The sequence below is a fragment of the Pseudochaenichthys georgianus genome, chromosome 14 (genome assembly GCF_902827115.2).
Source record: "Pseudochaenichthys georgianus chromosome 14, fPseGeo1.2, whole genome shotgun sequence".
NCBI classification, from domain to species: Eukaryota; Metazoa; Chordata; class Actinopteri; order Perciformes; family Channichthyidae; genus Pseudochaenichthys; species Pseudochaenichthys georgianus.
The window spans coordinates 19554568-19575890 of NC_047516.1; the positions used below are offsets into that span (position 1 = coordinate 19554568).

Genomic DNA, 21323 nt, shown 5'->3' on the forward strand with positions numbered 1-21323 from the left:
TATTTTCCTGTTTTAGTCGATAACAAATAAATGTCAGGGCATTTTATGTTGTAGTTTGTCAATGTGGAGCCAATTTTAGACACTTTTTAAAATACTGGTTTTGTATCTTTGTATAATATAGCACAGCACTGCATAACAACATGTAAGTATAAGTATATCACATATATTTATTTGACAGGAACAGTGCACATTGATTGACATTTCTGTAAATGCGCCAGAGTTAGCCAACAGGCTATTTTTCGTCTGTAGTCCCTGGACAGATGTTGAAAGTCATCCTAAAAACAAAGATTCACTTCAAATAACAGGTAAATACAATCAGTAAAACAACATTCAACAGAGATACTTATATTATGATAAAAGCATATATAAAAACTAAACTAAAATACATATTCACAAAGCAGACAGATAGCAACAGGAGCACATGTACAAACAGAGCGTTGTAAAGTACAGATTGTGTCAGTGTTGACAGAGCTGACTTTCCACTAACCATGTTTTTAGGTTAGATTTAAATAAACTGCAGGTGTTTTGTTCTCTAATCTTTACTGGGATTGAGTTCCACTGTTGTGCAGCTTTAAAAGAAAAAGAAGATTGGCTGAATTAACTCTTCCTTAATGGAACAACGCAGTCTCCTCTTGTTGCAGCTCTTGTTGACCTAGTTACAGGTGTGCGTGGTGATAACATGTCTGAGCGGAGGTGATGTTTTTATATGTCAAAAGAAACTAGTAACTCTAAGTGTTACATTATTGTAATGGAGTAAAAAGTGCAATAATTGCCTTTTAAAGAGAAGTAGTATTACAAGTAGAAAGAAAAAGTGAAATACTCAAATAAGTACAATTATGTTATTATTGAGTAAATGTACTTAGATACTTTCCACCGCTGATTTGACCTCAAGGGTTAAAGCAAATCCACCTTAAAGGGATATTTATAAAACAGTTCCTATGCTTACAATTACAAAAAGACAAATCATCCTTTCCTTCTTCCATTCCGATTTAATAAAACATCAATTTGTACGAAGATGACTTCTACAATAATGTCCTTTCTCCCTGTGTTTCTCCTCTTCTCTGTTAATTATTGGTTGCAATCCTCCTGATCTTCATGGTGACAGATTTGATGGTGTGAGGGACTCCACTCTGCCTCCATGTGTCCCACAGGATGTGTGTCCTCTGGCTCTGCTCAGTGTCCTCAGGGGAGCCGTTGAGGTTGGCCAGGCCGCACTGGTTGAACCACCATCCTGTGTTGTTGTGCTGAGCGCTGCAGCTCTCCACCGTGCGGTTATCGAAGGAGCAGGAGGGGTTACAGCCGTCGTTATCCACGTCCGAGGCGCTGAATGGAGCCGTGTCCTGGTTCAGATCCTGGTCGTAGCCGCGAAACGCATCACCTGTCACAAATAACACACAGGTAGATTCAAAGCTTTTATTGTCATATAATAATACACTTTATTTGTATAGCACCTTTCATGCACAAAGCAGCCCAAAGTGTTTTACAGAAAACATGGCAACAATATTTAAATAATATTTAAAATAATACAGAACAAGATAAAACATCTAAAGTGATAATGTAAAAATGTAAAATAAATGACACACATATTTTTACCTGTGCTGGACTATGGGGATCTGATGTAGCTGAATGCACCTGCCCATTGCCTGATCAAGTTAGATGCCGCCTATTACAGCGCGCTGAGATGTGTGACTAACTGTAAAGCACTTACTCATCACTGTACCCTGTATGCCAAGGCAGGTCTGCCTTCACTTACTGTTCGGAGGCTCAGTCATTGGTACATGTTCATATATAAAGCCATGCTGGGTAAACTACCACCTTACATCTGCTCACTGATATCACAGAGAGTCGCAAGTAGCTATTGCCTAAGATCCCAGGATGTGTTTTTTATTACATGTGCCAAGTGCTAGAAACTTTTATGTGCGCTGCTCCTCTAGCTTGGAACACTCTGCAAAACATTTTGGTTCCCCTGCATCATTTTAAAGCACAGCTGGATGAAATGATATGTGATACTCCTGGAAGATAGGTTTTTAATTTGCTTTTAAACATTTCAAGGGAGTTTGCTGTTCTAAGATATGCACAAAGCTACAGTGTATAAATGACAATGAAAATCTTAACAACCAACAATCCAACATATATAATAAAATACAAAATAAAAAGTAGTGCAAAAAGTCTATATACATGCAAATAGAACATGATATGTATGCAGGTCTGCCCATGTTGAGGGTTCAAGATATTGTTCATTTATCAATTGAGTTAAGAAAAGCACAACATTTGTCACTTGCTTTTTGTAAGCTTTGATTTATAAAGTCTTACCTGCGCTTCCTGAATATCTGCCCAGGTGAATACTGAAAAACTGGGTTTCACTGTCCAGGTGGAAATCATCATATGAAGCATAAGAGGTGACGTCATCCTGCGACACCAAAGCAACCTGAAGCTGGAAGCGGGTCTCTTTCTGGTTTACTATATGAAACACCTTCTTCAGACCCAACCAGTGTTCCCCTAAACACACACACACACACACACCAGAAAAATTACCGTTATTGTGCCGTTATTGCGATCATTGACAAGAGCAATATTGACTGACAGAGTCTCCAGTCTGATGATGACATTTGTGCTTTGGTGGCATTTAAAGATGATGACACATGACTATGCATGAACTAGCAGTCTTGTGTTTACTTTGTTTTAAGTACATCTTAAAATCTTCACGTAGATATTCTAAAACATTTCACAATTTTGGATAACTTCAATTATTTTGTATGTATTTATTGTTACTGAGCAAGACACTTTGCAGCAAGCCTATGAAAAATGTAAATGTCCACACAATGTATAGCAAAAGAGACGTCTGCAATTGGAAATCTAAATAATTGTTCAGTGATATTTGAATCTGTAATGTAAGTATAACTCTAGCTTAGTGTTTATACTTTGATGTAGTCATGTGTGGGATCTGCATTACTGTTGTTATTGAGCAGTCGGCTGGCACACCTGAAGTACATAAACTGTTGTTTCTGCATCTCAACCTCCAGCTAAGGCTTATTTCATTCTTAAAATGGCTAAATGAAGTTAATACAACCTGCAAGATGTCCAAAGCCATCAGCATAATCCGCCCAGGGTCGTTTGAAGTCCGTTAATCCATCAATCCTCCGCTGCATCACCGTCCATCCGCCCCCCATGTAGTCCATCTCACAGAAAACCTGCAGCACATTTAGTTGTTTAAGTGGTGACCGAGGAACTGTGAAGGACTGAAGTATGAGAGACGTCTACCTCAAAAGAAGAGTCTGTATTCTCCGGGTGGACGATGTAAATACCGCTCGGGATCTTGGGCACAACTGACATAAGATTGTCCTTGATGTCACTGCAGTCCCGTCCTAATTAAAGCAAACACACTCTTCTGTCATCAGGAAGTAGAAATTACATGTGGTGTTAAAATATTTCAGATATATTAATGATTAAATGTTTCTCAGTGTTGGGAATCTTCAATTACTTCTTAGACAAGTGAAAACCGGAAATAGAGCGTGTCATGTTGTCGTGAAAAGTTGACATTTCGTAGAGGTTAAAGGTCACCTATACAAAATCCACTTTTTCATGTCTTTGTTACATAAACATGTAAACATTTTCTCCTGATCCATTTATATAAAAACCTGTCTGAAAATGAGCTGATCAGAGACGTGTTTTGTATATATCTGAGAACTTTAATATATTGTTGGAAAAGAGAATAATAGGTGACCTTTAAAGTCACAATGTTAAGTGTTCTCATCATGAGGATGTTCTCCAAAACTAAGGGCCATGCCATTGCGCATTATAGGATACATGGATTAGATTATTAGAAGTGTCATGGCTTGTGTTCTTGAGTGATGTACCGTGGGATTGCACAGGTTTGATGGAGTACATCTCCGTGTTGCTTCTCTGAACCTCAGAGTTGAGCGTCTGCACTTTGGTCGTCAGCTCTGTGACCTGGAGATGTGACACTGCTATACATGAACCAGCCAATGAGACGCTTAGAAACTATGTGACTAAGAGAGAAAAGGAGGACTCCATTTTACCTGACTGCTGAGGATGTCCAGAGCCCTCTGCTGCTCCTCCATCACGTCTCTGATCAGCTTCCGGGTGCTGCGTCCAAACGCCAACAGAGTCTGCTGTAACTGGCCTACACACACACAAACACACACACACATTCTGAACAACGATGACGATGATAGAGGAAACAATAACACAAAGAAATATTATTATTTTTTCACCACAGATTGAATGTTTCTCATCTCGTAGCAGCTTGACAGTGATGTCACAGGGGATGGAGCACGTGTCCCGACCTTTGACCCCTCCAGCAACTTTCTGGCCTTTCACAGGAGCATCAGAGAAGTCTTCATCGACTATGTCTGATTCGTTAAAATTGGCACTGTTTCCCGTCTCCTGGAAATCAAGACAGAACAGTGAGAGATACACGGGGGTAAGTCTGTACTTAAATCATGCATCATGTTGTAACTAGCATGTGATGTCTGACACAAAGTCCTGATTAGCTTCTTGATCTAATACTGACCTCTCTGCCATGTGTGCAAATTATTAAATATCATCTGGGATCAACAAAGTTTAGATGTGACATCCTGGTTGGCTACACACAAACACACTGTAAAAGCAATTCCTGCCTTTAAATCCTGAAATACAAATTAAATTGTCTCATATTTTACTTGAGAAGGGCTTTAATGTTCTTCTCTGTGCTTGTACAATTTTCATGTAATGATACTTGAGACTTAAACACAGCTTATTTAGAGGGAAAATGCATCTGGCAAATAGAGTAAATATTATTTTGTAACATTTTGCAGTGTTTTTTACTTTGAATAAAACACGAATGATAAGCTTCTGAATCTTGTTTCAAGAATATTTATAATGTTCTCATTATTCTAATGCGGCAACTACTCTTTCATCTTTCAATATACAGGCACTCAGGAAGGTGTTGGTTTTTAAGGTAAAACAGTTTTTTTTGTTTTAAGTGTAATATAGTTACAATCGGCTTCACCTAAAAAAACACAACAAACAGTCTGCACTCATATTCATTACATTACATTACATTGCATTTAGCTGACGCTTTTATCCAAAGCGACTTACAATAAGTACATTCGACCAGGAAGACACAACCTTGAAGAAAACAGAATCATATAATCAGGTTTCATAGAGCCAAGTATTTCAAGTGCTACTCAACTGGCTTTAGATAAGCCAGTCCTGTATTAGTATATAAGTGCTCTGTTAGCAGTTCTTTGTTAGTATTTCTATCGCTCGAGGTGGAGTCGAAAGAGATGAGTTTTCAGTCTGAGCCGGAAGGTGTGTAAGCTTTCTGCTGTCCTGATGTCAATGTCATATTCATGCACAAGTTGTGAAAATCCAATGTTATATGTACAGTTTTTGATATTAAAAGTCATTATACTTAATATTTGTTAATATTTATTTCCTTTTACTTAAATAATAATTTCAGTGCAGGACGTTTTTCACAATTAACTGTTTTTATATTGAAATATGATCTGAATACTTAAGTTTAAACCTATTTTCCATAAACACACTATTTTGATGACTAATGTAATGTTTAAAAACCCAGAAAAAGGTTAAATAAATAATAATGATTCATCATAGTTATAACGCCTACCTCTAAACCCTTGGTTCTGCTAGAGTACACCAGGATTTGTTAGGTAAAAGTCATCTGTAAAAGATCCAATAATTCCTGCTGACTGTGCAAAGTTGAACATATGAATGACATGCATCTCATACATACTGTGGAGGAAAGCAGATGAGGCACAAGCAGCAGGAGGACAGTTGTTGTCCACATCATGTCGTCTGACTTTGATTATTCCAACTCCGTCAGCAACAGCCTCTCTCTTTCATATGCTTTATTTTTCCACAGAGTCTGCTATTTCCCCTCTCATGTCCTCCTTTCTACCAAGAGTTCTCAACATCTGCTCCTTCCTCTCAGTTGTCAAACTTCTCCCTGACTGCCTCCCTCTTGCCACCTCCACCAGTCACTCCCACTTTTTCCTCGTAAACTCCCATGACAACATCCCCTGTAAATAACAGGTCAGATTTGTTAACGAGTTGGTGATAAAAGTCTGGATGTATTTCTGACAAGCAGCTCTCAAATGTGCTGATTCAAGATTTGTGGTACAGGGTTATTACCTCCCCCCTCAGTGATGTTATTTTACAGGTTATTACCTCCCCCCTTAGTGATGTTATTTTACAGGTTATATCCTGCCACCCGCATGAGAAACAGATGTGGGGAAAGGGAAATGGGCAGCTTGTTTAATAGTAGGAACACTTTCTCTCTGCTTGTGTCTTTGCATGGGAGCTGAAGGCATGGGGTGCGGTGACGGCAGGATGCCTCTGTGCTCATATTTCCCCCCCCTCTTCTGTCTTTGACCACTGACTCATACATCTGAAAACAGCCTCCTACAGGGTCAGACCAATTACGTTTGTTAACTGGCCAGTTAAGCAGAGAGGAGAGTGAAAAGAGCAAAAGCACATTCCTGTCAGAGTCCAGCTGGAGTCGGCCGGCCTGTCGCTTCCCTGGAAAACTTTGCAGTGGGAGCCAAAGAAAAGATTTGCTGTTGTTCTGAACCTGTGTTAGTTTACAGCCATGGTCAGTGAGAGGAATGTGAAAAGCCTGGTGCGGCAGCCTCAGGGCCCCCCACATCTGTCCCATGTTACATGCTCTTGTAAAGCGCTCTGCATGTGAATGACACATTATATCTGCCAGGCGAGATAATGAGATCATATATACTCGACTTTAGTGCTTAGGTAGGAAAAAGTTGGAAAAATAAATAGTTTGATATTCTTGAAATAACGTTTTTTTGTACTGTTATGTCTAAATCTGCCTCTAATATAAAGAAAAAAAACTTAGCTAAGCATAAAGACTTGAAGCAGGGAACAGCTAGCCTTTCTCAAGCTAACCACATCTGCCTTCCAACATCTCTAAACGTCAATCAGTAAAACAAGTAGGTTTAAGAAAGACACATTCTAAGGTAATGTGAAGTACTAACTGTTTCTGGTATTATATGCTAAAATAACCAGCCAGGGGCTTCCTATTCACATATCAGAGAGATATGAAGTGTCAATAAAAGCAGATAAGTATCCCAAACAGTGTAATGAATCCACCTTCCAACCAGCAGCTGTATAGCTCACTAATCAACACCTTCATTATGGTCTGTCCCTGCACGTTAATCCCCGTTAAACACCTTGTAATTGTTATACTATGGGATTTTGTACGTTTAAGGGAGCATGCAGTAAGACAGAAGGCTGGCTTTTGATCTCAATGTGGATTGCGTTTTTTACAAAAATAAATGAAATAAAAGTGACTTTAATTTAAGTCAGTGTATATTCGTATAATATATAATAATACATTCGCATCAATAATAACTTTCGCTAAGAGAGAGAGAGATGGAGCTGCTGCACTGGCCAGCCGTCCAGAAGTTTATTTTCCATGAACAATGTTTACCAAAATCAAGCAAATGTATATTTTTCTAATCCTAGATGTGTATTTTAACCAGCGACAGACCAATAATGTGTTATGTGAATTTGGCACCATCGCACTGTTCGACTGTGGAGCACTAGATTGCACAAGAACAGATTACAAAATGTATGCAAACACATAAGTGTCGTAGTATAACCAACAGGAGACCATCAATGTATTAAGTGTTATTGGTAGCACTTAACTGTATAACAGTGGAACATTGAATAATTCCAAAATGATGAAAATGCATTAATACCTTCAAGAGCCAGTAGGGGAACTGTTAGAATATGTGTGAATTGATTTTGGCAGAACTTTACCTTTATGATATTGAAGTTGTATAGTATTTTAGCATTGTGATCTTTTGGTGTTGACCTTTGTAGGCGGTCCCTGCGCACTCTTCTCTCCATCAATATTTGTCCAACGTTACCCAATAAGTAAAGCCCTCATCACGCCCTCCATAGTCTTAGTAATATAGGCTCTGAGGTGGCATTAAAGCCTGTCTCACGATATGTCAAAGAATGTATCTACCATCAACTTTCTTTTACCAGACGCGGACTTTTGTTTTGAAAATACTTCTGAGAGTTTGCAGTAAAGTAATGACAAACAATATGCCTCACAGGTGTGAAGGTATTACAGTGCCATCTGCTGCGCTCTGGTTTGTATTACATTACAACTGTGTTCATATTGAACTGTTGCTATTGTCAATGATAATCCACCACACAGAAACAATTGATCATATCGGTCCTAATAATAAGTATTGCTAATGATGACTGGACCTCATGTATAAAAGCATGTCTTGTTACATGCTCAAAAGGACAGTCCTTATACATTTATTTAGCTATATGATATAATACCTAAAAATGATGCTATTCCAATTATTTTGAATATACTTAATAAAATAATTGGTGCTAACTTGCCCATATTTGTGAAACATTTTTGTGATTAATGGGTTTGGAAGAATTCATTTTACAAACATATTTTGATACCATTTGACATGGGGACTGTGCTATATATATATATATATATATATATATATATATATATATATTTATATAACATAAATATTTGTGCAATATATATACTTCCACTTTTAATACTTTCACCTGGCTGTTATATCTCAAAACTGTTACTGGTACTGGATGTGTATTTAGTAAATTGTACTTTTCTACTTTAATTTTGTATACTTTATTATATTAAGCTATCTTTGTCTCTTTGCTTGCTTTACTATGTAAATGTCCCCTCTGTGGGACGAAAAAAGGTATTCTGATTCATTGTTATGAACAAAAGTTTTTTTTAAAGTTTTTTTATCGAAAACTATTAATTTTCAATTGCTTCAATATCATTCATGTGAAATCTTGACTAGTTATCCTCTGTTATATTATAACATATAATACAAATATATCCTCATACATTTTCATTGTAATTCGATCGTTAATAAAACACTGTTTTTGACAAATAACTCATTAAAAACAGTCTGCGGCGTCCTGTGTGATGGTATATTTACTCTGGTGGATTATAATTATGCAATTATTGAATTAGTTGTTGGATAGCAGTGGTGTAAAATACATGTAAGTATTGTTCTTAAGTACAATTCCGAGTGACTTGTACTTTACTTGAGTATTTCCATTTTATGCTCCTTTGTATTTTGTTCTCCACTACAATTCAGAGGGATATTGTGTACTGTTACTCCACTACATTTATTAAATACCTTTAGTTACTTTGCAGATTTTGATTTGATTTGTACTCAACACTAAAATAAGGCTTTAGTTACACCTGGAGTAAATTCACAAACTATACCGTGTCATTCAAACTAGCTGCACCTTTAACAGCTTTGATAAACACATTAATCAATCAATAATTATAATCAAAACATATAATGTATATTATTCTGAAATGGACCAATCTGCATAATGGGTACTTTTACTTTTGGCACTTTAAGTATATTTTGATGCCAATACGTTTCTACTTTTACTTGAGTAACATTTTTGAATGAAGTAGCCTACTTGTAACAGAGTATTCCTACACTCTGGTACTTCTACCTTTACTTAAGTACAATATCTGAGTACTTCTCCCACCTCTATTAGACAGGAACCCCAGTCCAGTCAGACCCTTTTGATCAGTCCACAGTGTGCGTGCATGTCTTCCACTGTGCGCGTGTCTCTAGCAATGCGCGTATCTTCCAGCAGTGCGCGTGTCTCCCAGCAGTGCGCGTGTCTTCCAGCAGAGGGCAGGCCGCTGCGGCTCTGGCTGGCTCGGCCTCATCAGGGGCGGATGTTTTCTCAGCACAACTTCCCAACCACCCCTCCCCAACCCCCCAAAACCAGACCAGACCCAGGCCCCAAAAAGTCTAATTTCCCCTCTCAAGTGTTTCATCTTTGGTTGTCTGTCACCTCTTGGCCCTCCGCCTCTTTCCTCACAGGGGGTAAACCGCATTAACTTAAGAGGCTGCACGGAGGGGAATTAAAACCTTGCCAAAGACTTTGAGTTGACTCTAATATCACTGATTTCCTTGCATTTACAACGAGTAAAGACACTTCCTTGTGTTGCAGTTGGAGCTGTGGATAAATCATACAACCTTGTTTTCTACGCCTTGTGTTGATGGTTTATGTCAGAGTAAAATATTTCCCCTGCAACTGCGGCAGCTTTAAACCCTACAACCCCGCCCCTCAGCACTATCACATGAATCTGGACTCAACAGTGGATGTGAAAAAAGTTTGGAGGTCTCGCTGAAATTACTTTCTCAAACTAGTTTCATATTTATGTGTGGTTTTTTTCACTTTGGAGAGACTTTTAGATCAAAGTTTGCATCGGAAATTAATATCCGTGTGAGTGTTTTCCCGGCTCTGATTTCTCCAATTTTATTTTTCCTTGCAGGAATACGGAGAGAGAGAGAGAGAGAGAGAGAGAGAGAGAGAGAGAGAGAGAGAGAGAGAAAAGAGAGAGAAAGAGAGAGAGAGAGGGGGGAAACGGTCTGGCTGCTTGAAGGTATGTGGGAGGCATGTAACGTGTTGTGCGCTGCTGAGATTTACTTTGGTCAGCGATCACTGCTTTTAATGTATCTCCTTCGACTTTTTTTCCCGAATATTTGGCGTATTTTCACAGCTGATTGACTTCCGAACAGTGAGAGTTTGAAACAAACAGACAAGGACACAAAAGTTCAAATGGGGTGGGGGTGGGGGGGTTTAAAAGTGTAAACAAATCCGATCAAAACTCCTGCACTCAGGCGCATGTAGTATTATCCGGGCCTTGCGTTTATTATAATGTTATTGTATTGTAACTTTTCGACAGATTTGTTTCGACACCGAAACTTGGCGACATGGACGCGCACCGCGGCGTGCCTGCGGCCGGGCAGCAGATCGTGCACGTCCGCGGGGACTCGCAGACGGAGCTCGAGGCCCTGTTCAACGCCGTGATGAACCCCAGCGAGTCCGTCCGACAGCCGCCCTCTCTGCCCATGAGGATGAGGAAACTCCCGGACTCCTTCTTCAGGCAGCCGGACTCCCGAGGCCACTCCAGACAAGTACTAAAACACTGCTGCAAAAAGTAAAAGTAGAAGTAGGCTACTTGAGAGTAGGAATACTCTGTTACAAGTAAAAGTACTCCATTCAAAAGGTTACTTAAATAAAAGTAGAACAAGTATTGGCATCACAAATATAGTTAAAGTAGTCATTCTGCAAATTGGTCCAATTCTGAGTAATATAATTTGTTTTCACTTTAATTAATCATGCTTTAAAGTGTTATCAAAGCTGGTAAAGGTGCAGCTAGTTTTAATGACTTTGTATGCTGCAGGGTAGATTGTGAATTTACTCCAGGTGTAACTAAAGTCTGATTTAAATTTGAACTATATTTCCCATCATTAATCCCAATCTGCAAAGTAACTAACCGGTATGAAATAAATATAGTGCAGTATTTGTACATGATTTACCTCTGAATTGTAGTAGAGTAGAAGTACAAAGTAGCATAACATTGAAATACTCAATTAAAGTACAAGTCTCTCAAAATTGTACTTAAGTACAGTACTTGAGTAAAGTTACTTCCCACCAATGCCACTAAGTACATCAACTACATTAAGTAAAGACGGTAGCCTTCATTAAACACTGAGAAACCAGAACAATGCAATACAACCCAATACTACCTGTTGCATGACATTAGTAAGTTGTTGCGTTGCATAATAATGCGAATAAAAAGATGGTTTCATTATTATTTTTCCCATCTCCATTCTCATATCTCAGGGACAAACTATTAATAGCACTATATTGGTCATGTAGTTAATAGAAATAATAGACCATCTCTTAAATCAGGAGTACATCTATAATAATTGTACTATAATTGTTTGTTTGGTTTATATAATAGTGGGAATAAAATGAGGACCATCAGGCTAATATTTCCCACAGTGCAGGGGGAAGTTTTCAAATGTCCTGGGTTTTATAAGACCAACAGGCCAGATGTATTTAACCCACTATCATGTAAACAGAAAACCAAAAACGGTGAGACTCTTGCTCTAGTTAATTTGTATTATTAAACATTAGCATTACAAATAACTAAAACAATGATCTGAACAGCAAAAATATTTGCAAAAGACTGTGGTATAAACCATTTCGATTTTGGCTCCCGTCATTTGTTTCATGACCAGCAAACAGACCATGAATCTCTGAGAGATGAAGATGTGGCTCAAACACTTTACCCCCTAACATGTGTCAAATTCAATCAACACTAAAACTGGTAAACTATTCACTGATCTGTTTTTCCATTTTCAAAAAGAACAATCGGTGAAACTTCTTGGTAGTAATTTAACCCTATTTGAGAGTAAGGCAGCCAGTTTCACTGTTCTTCTTCTCAGTGTTTGTTTCACCTCGGCTCTCTCTGGTTACCATCCAAATCTTTTCTTCCTGCTGGTTTATGTTTCTGATTGTGGTTTGTAGTCTTGGGAGTTGTCAACCCTGCTTGTTTCTCGTCAGGCCAGTTCAGATGGAGGTGTGTGCGGCTCCCTCACTCCTCATCAGCACGCCCGCTCCCATTCCTCCCCGGCCTCCCTCCCACTCAACTCGCTTTCCACTCAAGCAGCAGATGTAGCGGCGGCGGCGGCGGCGGCAGCAGCAGCACTCATACCTGACGACATGCCACTCCCCCACGGTTGGGAAATGGCCAAAACGCCCACTGGCCAACGTTATTTCCTCAAGTAAGGTCTAACTTCTGTTTATCAATGTGTTTGATCTGCCACACTGCGGGTTACCTGAAGTGCTTTCTATTTAGACAGAAGCGTCAGCTCCACCTTGTTCTAAAATCTACATTTCCTCATCGGCACTTACCTGGTACATGGATGCAACTCATTATTATTTTTAGTCCATAATAAATAGTAACATTACCCCTCACATTTCCCCAAAGCTCAGAGAGATTGCTTTAAATTGCTTGCTGATTGTCCATAAATGAATGATGAGAAAAGCATCACATCTTCACTTAATGAGAACAAAGTAGCAGCATATTTTCACTTGATATATAACTTAATAAAGATGATTCATATAATCTGTATTCTATCTGGAGCATCGAGCTATTTAAAAATCCCCAGGAGGAGTATCTTCCTGTTATAGAAAATATCCTTATTGAATATTTTGCTAGAGAAAGCACATAATTAAAGGAAAGGGAAACAGACAGGCAGCACTGCAGATATAACCAGCTGGATCAGGTGCATGCAAACAGAAAGTGCTAGCAACTAGTTCTGCAAGCTGTGTGGTTTCAGTCAGTTGTATTCATGAGAGCACGTGGAGAGCTCCCTCCTGTCAAAGGCTACAGGTAGTACAGGTAAAGCAGGTCCGAGGTTAAAATGTGTCTTGCACTTCTTATCCATCAGGTTGCAGATGCAGACATGTTGAAACTTGTTGTATGTTCACAGTCACGTGGATAAGACAACCACTTGGCACGACCCTCGAATCGCGCAGCTTCAGTCGGCTGCAGCTCAGCATCCCATCTCCGGCACTCCGATCCACGCCCACTCCCTCAGCAACCCTGCTCCCACTACGCTACAGCAGAACATCAATCCAGAGACAGGTAGCACTCTGCTCTCCTCCCCACTCTCACCCTCCAGTTTCCCTTCAAAGCACAGACCTTCTTTTCAGTGTTTAACCCCATCATCTGGGGCCTGGTCTTTGCTGGGTGTGTTTTCTTCAGGATTTCCCTTTTTGGTGTCTGCATCCATTGCTCTGGTGACTTTGGTGGGAATTATATAAATCGTACTGCAGATTAAAGCCTAGGTTTAACTAATAATGCTATGAAATGAGAGATCGGAATCTCAGACTCTCTTGATAATATATGAGAGTGCTGCAGTACATTGAACGGGCTCATACATCTCCCTTTTCTTATTTTGAAGCAGGTTGTATAGCTTGGTAAATGGTTGCTGTCTTTCCGTTCTTGTCACTTGTCTTTTTGGTGTTTATTTGAGTTTTGCTTTCATAAAAACCGAAACAGAGAGAGCGAATATAAAGAAACCAATGCCAAGACATTATTGAATGCAAGTTGAATACAAGGAAGTATTACAAAACAATTTAACAGTCACTCTGGACAACCCACAGACTTTGCTGTGACCAGTTTCATTGAAACGACTTTCTACTAAAGTAATGCAAACTTTCTATAATGTGTGCAATTAATAATTATTATAAATAAACTGTGGATTATCCAGAATAATATAGCCAGTAGATCGGTAACAAGATGTTTCTTATATTGTCATTTGGCTGAATAGACCCTTCAAGGGCAAACAAAAACCATTTGGAATCCCTCTTTCTTTTTCACTGAGAACAAAGTCATTGATTTACTGTGGTGTTTACTCTCTGCCACCCTCTGCATTTAGGCAAGATGCACATAGCTTGGTACACTTTTACCCTACATAACATCATATACTGTCGCTATTTACCCACTAACCTTCACTTCTATTCATTATAAAACCTCTGCAGACTAAAAGCTGCACAAACCTTTAAGGACGTGGGCCAGATTTTTTGACTTTTCTACTTTCACACGCCATTCACTCCATCCACCATTTGCCTTCTCACTGTGTACTTTCACTGCTGTTCAGGTCCACTGCCTGAAGGCTGGGAGAAGGCTGTGACTGCAGATGGAGAGGTGTACTACATCGATCACATAAATACGACCACCGCATGGGTCGACCCGCGTCTAGGTAGCACACTATCAAACTTGTGTCTCCTGAATTGACAATTCTTGTTTGTCAATGAGAAGCATTTTGTTCCAATGTCCAACCATCACAAGTTGGCAACCAAAATAAGAAAGAACCCAAAGTTTTGACAAGTTTACCTGAAATGTATAAACCTGTGGGAAAGTTTACTTAATTTTTAAATGTTCTTCTTCTATGACTTTTATGTTCCAGCCCAGAAGATGATCCCTGGTCTCCATGGTTTGGCACTGCAGCAGAGGCAGGAAAAGGAAAGGCTCAGATGCAAACAAGGCCTGCCTCCACAACACACACAGGTCAGAAATACAATAACTTGGATGTGCCATTTCACTCCATTCTAAAACTCACAACACAAGCAGCCTTAAAGGTCACCTATTATGCAAAATCCACTTTTTCATGTCTCTTACGGCCCCTACACACGGCGGCGTGCGTTGCCGCTTCAACGCTTCTGCCCATTCACTTTGATGTTCTACTTTTGACGCCTCGACGGAGGCGTCAGCCAATCGAATCGTATGCCAGTACAAGCTCTAGCCAATCAAACCGCGTGCTTGTGTGTCTGGGGCGGGAGATTCATGTGATTGGTTGTTGGTCGAGTTTCAGCCCCCCCCCTGCCGGCAAGCGACAACGCACGCCGCCGTGTGTAGGGGCCGTTATACATCAACATGTGTCCCCTCTGTGTAAAGAGATTCTGAAAGTTTCAGGAAAAAAGACTCTCTCTCTTTTTGTCCTGATCCATTTCTATAAAAACCTGTCTGAAAATTAGCTGATCAGATTTGAGCCACTTTATGATGTCATAACGATTTTTTGGCTTGTGTAACCATTAGCCAATCACCAACCAAGGTAACACCCCCCCCCCACCTTATCACCTGAATCTCCCCCAAGAGCACCATTGTGTTCTTTTTAACCAAATATCTCTCAGAGGGGCGTGGGGAGGGGCTCCTTATTTTCATCTAAAGTAACAGACAGAGAATCAGCACTTTTGAAACAGAGAGGATTATGGGATGCAACAATGATCTGTTTGGTATTTCAAGCAAAATACTTCATAGACATGTTTTGTATATATCTGAGACCTATAATATAATGATGAAAAAAAGTATAATAGGGGACCTTTAATTATTGTTATTCATTGTGTAATATCATGGTATTTAGATGTATTTAGTTCAGAGTTTACAGTAATTAAGTGACCAATTAATGTACAGTGTGAGTTTTACATGCATATGTGTTTGTTGGTGTTGTAGGAGGCAGGAGGAAGGAACCAGATGCCCGGTGGGATGGACCATGACAGGAACGCACTAACACTTGTCCCATCTCTGGATGTCAGGATCAGATCCTCAAACCACGAGCCAACACTCAATGGGTGAGTGCATGTTCAATTATATTGCCGTGTACTGAAGATCTCCTTTTATTGTATTGTAGTAATAGTCACAGAGGTGTGTTCATAAAGGGACAAAAGTAGGAAAGGTATTCATATGCATTTCTTTAAGTAAAAGCAGTTGCAGTGTAGAAATAATCAGTGAAAAGCTAAAGAATGGTTACCTAATTGTAATATTTATATTACTCTCAATGCCAAAAGTCTACTGAAAATGATTTATGTTTTGTAAAGAATAGCCTATGAGACCTTTAAAATCAGTGCACGTGAATTGTCCATTCAGTGTTTTTGATAGTCTTTTCAGGTATTTTTTAACACATGATGATCGGATATAAATGAATGTGTGTGTTCTTGTGCAGCGCTCACTCTCGCAATGAGAGCACCGACAGCGGCCTGAGTGTCAGCAGCTTACCCCGCAACTCAGACCACATGCTGAGCTCTGTGGATCACATGGACACTGGTAATGCACACACACACACACACACACACACACACACACACACACACACACACACACACACACACACACACACACACACACACACACACACACACACACACACACACACACACACACACACACACACACACCAAAGTCAGAAGGATGGTCCCGATGTGGTGTCTGTTGAATCTTAATCTATATGACAACCATAGGAAGTGATTTATTTGCAACCTTTTTAGTGAATTTTTCTCAACTTTAGTCGTCATGGTTGCCTAATTGGTTCAGATACTTATGTTGTTTATCTCAGAACTAAGAACATTGGGGTGTTTTTTAATTGGTTTGTGAAATCAGGCTTGTGCACATGCCTTCCAGTGGTTAATGGCATAAACATTATTGCCCATATCGATAACTTTTATAAAGACAATGCAGAATAATCAAAGTTTCATTCAAGAAAAGCAATGACATTTTAGGGCATAGTTCCTGGTCAAATTAAGTTTTCGTGATATGACTCCTTTAAAGGAGGATGGCAAACGTGAAACGTACATTTTATTTATGCACATACACTTTTCCTGGAATACAGTTTAAACACACTGGCAGAGATGGCAAAAGTAAACTAAATACTAAACTAAAAACTAAACTTCTTTACCCAAGAAGAAGTAAAGAAGTATGGCCTCGAAATGTAAGTAAAAAGTACCCATAACTACCAAGTGTTTTAAAGAGTAACTGACCTCCCTTTATATTATTAGAACAATAATGTCATTGTCAGCTAATGAATGTTTCCATGCTGAACGACGGCAACATGACAACGTTTCCACAGGTCCCTCTTCTTTAGAGAAGACCAGGAAGTGATGGATACACGGATTGTGTTCAAATCAACACGCAATGACTCTAAAGAATAATGATCACGTCACATTCAAACTAAAGTAACCAGCCTGTTTGGAAATGTAAGAATTAGAAAGTACAGGTATTTGTGTTAAAAATTTAAGAAGTAAAAGTAAAAAGTCGTAAAGTATTGATACCAGAAAAATGTACTTAAGTACAGTAACAATGTATTTGTACTCCACTACTTACCACCTCTGCACACTGGTCTACATTCATCTGTATTAAAGAGAGAGACCCTGCTTTTGTGAAAATGCCCTTCCAAATTCTCTCGGCTCAACACTAATATTCAAATAATTGTTTTAATGTTATTCCTCTTCTCTGACTTCTTCCAGGTGACTTAGTGGAGACCTCCTCGATGTCCTTACAGGATTCGATGCCTGTGCTCCCGATGTCCGATGGCGAGGAGCTGATGCCGTGCATCCCAGAGGGTCTCAGTTCAGACCTCCTGATGGACATGGAGACAGTTCTCTCCGGGTCGCACATGGACAGAGACAGCCTGCTCACCTGGTTATAGACACACCCAGCCACCACTCAACAATCATCAAATCTTCATGACATGATGGAGAATTTTGGAGAATCTTCAAAAGTGGTACAGACCAAGGTCACTGAGAGAGTATGCTACTGCTGTGTGATGGATCCCTAACACTCCTTGCACCCTGAGGAAAGACAAAGCCTGACTCTCGCAGACGGTGGTAAGCTGCTGGTGTTTTCCTCTTTTTGGGCCTTGGTCTTATGGAGATGCATGACGGAGCATCCATATTTTTACAACACTCTTTCCTTTTAGTCATCGGCCTCAAATGATGCTCCCCACGTCTCTTGTAAAGTGCATCACAGCTTATTTTAGAGTGCAGTTATCTTTTATTATCCCCACTTGGGTGATTGAGTTTGCAGTAAACTTTTAAAACAAGTCAATAAAGTCTTCATGTAGCATTTACATAAATGCAAGAAAGACTTCAAATAGCATTAAAGTTGTTTTTAAAGGATATCATATCCACATTGCCCGTTGTTACCTCATTTAGCTTGTGGGATAAAAAAGAGCAACATCTAGTGCTACTACCTCTAAGCAGCCTAATACTTTATGCTCACAGTCCAAACATGTTGTTAAGAAGCATCAGGACTGAGAGCAAGAGATCAATCAAAGAAGTTGTTATGATTTACACTACATTGGTTCCATAAAACCAAAAATGTCTCCTCTTGTAATCAAAGCTCACACTATCACTGCTTCACATAAACATCAGGGTGAGAGGACGCACCCTTGTGGTGAGCCAGTAGAAGATCAAGAACACTAATAGAGATTTTACTCAGACTTTAAAGGTGGGGGTAGGTAAGTTTGAGAAACCGGCTCGAGATACACTTTTTGTTATATTCCATGGAATGCTCTTAACATCCCGATAGCAATGAATATCTTAAGTGCTTTGACAAAAAATCCATACAAAAGTGTCATCTGTGGAAGCCGTAGTACTGTAAAAAGCACGACCAATCATCTGAGCCGGCCCGGCTAAAGTAACTGGATGGCCTACCTGCCTGTCAGCTTTCCATCTGTGCACAAACTTATCTCGTGCCCTCATTGGTCATGTGCGCATTCGTGTGTGTTGGAGGAGGGGCTCTGTAAGGAAGTGGCAGATTTTTTCCGGCTGTATATTATTTTCAACTTCTAGCGCACTCGAGCTGGTTTCTCCAAAGTTACCTACCCCACCTTTAAGTTAAAATGCTCACAAACCGAAAAACAGTATTAAAACCAGAGTCACTACGAAGTCTGTGTGGAATATCGGAGGAGTTTTTTTGTAATTACTATATGATGATAAGCTTGATCTGAGGTCACAGTGGAGACTTCGTTCCTCACAAATCAAAACCCCGACTTCACATTAAGAGAAATGAAGGCGACAGCAGGAGAAATGAAGGCGACAGCAGGAGATGAAGTCTTAACTATTGGCACTAACACTGCAGCCAAGTGTGTTTTTGAGGACTTTTTTTATAGAAATGAATGCTGGAATGAGGATGTCTACAATTAATGAACACATGTTCAGTATAATGCAATCCAACAACAATACGGGGTTTTCCCCATCTGGTCCTCTGGTTAATTTAAATGGTAGATAATAGCCCAAACCAAAGCCACACTACATATATGGACTTTGCAGTGTGAAATAGCTCTGCTCTTTATTTTTATTTCATTAAAGTCTGTTCTGCAGTCTAAATTACTGCAGACAAAATCACAATTGTTTAAGTAACTAATATTTAGGTTGTCTTAGTGTTTGATGAATTGGTTTGCATTTTATTTTTAAGTGTTTTAGTAATTGTTTCCCACTCCAGCATTAAATATAAGCTCCACAAAGGTAGTATTTATTGGCAATTAGTTGTATTGGATTGCATGATATTGTACAGTTGTTAAATGATTATGTCCACCTTTTGTTTAAGAAACGAAGCCACAAAGTTGCCATAAGGGCAAGAACACTATCTCTCCTTAGTGTGCAGCAGATATTGTATCTCTCCTGAAACATAAATGGAAATTATTCTATCAATACTTCTTCTCACTTTTTCCAATAATAGCTTTATACATTTCTAATCATTTACCTTTCCATATTGTATCTATTTTTCCAGTCATAGGTTTTCAACAGAAAGAAACAGAATCTCAGCCATATTTGAAAACTTGTATCTAATTAAGTCAAATACTTTTTCCATTTATTACCAACATTCAGTTAGCAGACTCCTAAAACTTGCTTGACTCATATATTAACTCAATGTGTTTTTGGTAGATCACAGTACAGTCATCCATTATACGAAACATAACTTGTATGAAGTAATATAAATGAAAATAAGAATAGTACAATAACAATCATATTTTTCAGGGAAAAACAATCTTTCATTTGAACCCATTAATGGGTGTAAAGGTACACCGTAACACTGTAAAATCCCTCACATGTAAATAACTCTTAACTAGTTCAAAAGTCTGTTAATGGTAAGGAATTGCACTACAGAAGCACACTAAAAGATTCTACTATTACATATCCAGATTGTTGACATATATGGATAAGAATCCTGAAACAATATCGAATACATTCAAGTTTCTAAAGTAGAGCAACATCGCAGCAATGTACAATGTTTTTGATTTGTTGTAAATACACTAAAACGTGCAAAATCCTGTAATAATCAGTACCATTAAGATATTAATTTGCTACCACACTATAGAGTTATAATTTCCTCTGTCCATGGCTGAAGTTTTCCACTATTAAGACTTGTTTTGTAAGTGGGAATGATGCAAATATGTGCAACATACTAATTGTGGATGCTGTGTTCTTGGTATATTTTGTTTTAACTGCAAGAGCTCTCTGGTGCTGTAATACAGAAGGCAATCATTAAAAAGGGGAGCTCTTGAATTCTCCTCTTTTAGTTACTACTACTACTACTATATAAAAAAGTATATAATCTGTGTCTTTACCTGCTGGGTTGTTTCTGCAGTGTGTTTTATATTTGACCTAAATTGGAAGCTGTTAACAAAGGTGAGAGCGTTTCTTCTTACCAGCTTCTTTTTTTACATTAAACAGTATTTAGAGGTTGAGACGTTCATGTCATGCCCACATAAAAAGCCAAGTCAACTAATATCTTCTAAATTAAACTACCATGGGCCTGGAGAGACTTACTGTTTATACACACAATGCCACACACTACCTAGCCTTTTATTTATCTTAGCATGCATGACACTTGCTATGTATGTTACATATAATGATTTTTATTATCTTATTTACAGAGAATTTGGAGGCAATCAGACTTGTTTTGTACCTTTTTATGCATGTGCTTTATATAAATATATTTCTTCTTACTCTCACTGTAATCATTTTAAAGGAGTTTCTGTTGAATAAACTTTTAAATATACCTGACGAGTGATGGATTCAAATGTCTCTTATCAATTGTATGTTTTTGAAATAGCACATGGATGTCTGGCTTCTAATGTATTCCTATTTATATTTGC

The 21323-nt window shown here is 38.9% G+C and overlaps 2 protein-coding genes across 4 annotated transcripts; one reads left to right on the forward strand and one right to left on the reverse strand.

The window, feature by feature from the left end:
- Window positions 1–166: 166 nt before the first annotated feature.
- On the reverse strand, window positions 167–6056 carry angptl5 (angiopoietin-like 5). The gene is made up of 8 exons (XM_034099422.2): window positions 5759–6056; window positions 4236–4407; window positions 4041–4144; window positions 3858–3951; window positions 3262–3365; window positions 3071–3191; window positions 2314–2499; window positions 167–1378 (listed from the first exon to the last, which is right to left on the reverse strand). Exons 1-8 carry the CDS (start codon window positions 5813–5815, stop codon window positions 1065–1067), a joined length of 1152 nt encoding a protein of 383 aa, XP_033955313.1. The 5' UTR covers window positions 5816–6056; the 3' UTR covers window positions 167–1064.
- Window positions 6057–10418: 4362 nt separating this feature from the next.
- Window positions 10419–21226, forward strand: LOC117459015 (transcriptional coactivator YAP1-like). Of its 3 annotated transcripts, none has more exons than XM_034099844.2 (9): window positions 10419–10471; window positions 10775–11006; window positions 12445–12665; window positions 13377–13531; window positions 14550–14651; window positions 14859–14959; window positions 15902–16020; window positions 16392–16492; window positions 17689–21226. In XM_034099844.2, exons 2-9 carry the CDS (start codon window positions 10803–10805, stop codon window positions 17868–17870), a joined length of 1185 nt encoding a protein of 394 aa, XP_033955735.1. In that variant the 5' UTR covers window positions 10419–10471; window positions 10775–10802; the 3' UTR covers window positions 17871–21226. The 3 variants fall into 3 exon arrangements, with proteins under 3 accessions (XP_033955735.1, XP_033955737.1, XP_033955736.1); XM_034099845.2 differs by lacking the exon at window positions 10419–10471 and adding an exon at window positions 10484–10606; XM_034099846.2 differs by lacking the exon at window positions 14550–14651.
- Window positions 21227–21323: the final 97 nt, after the last annotated feature.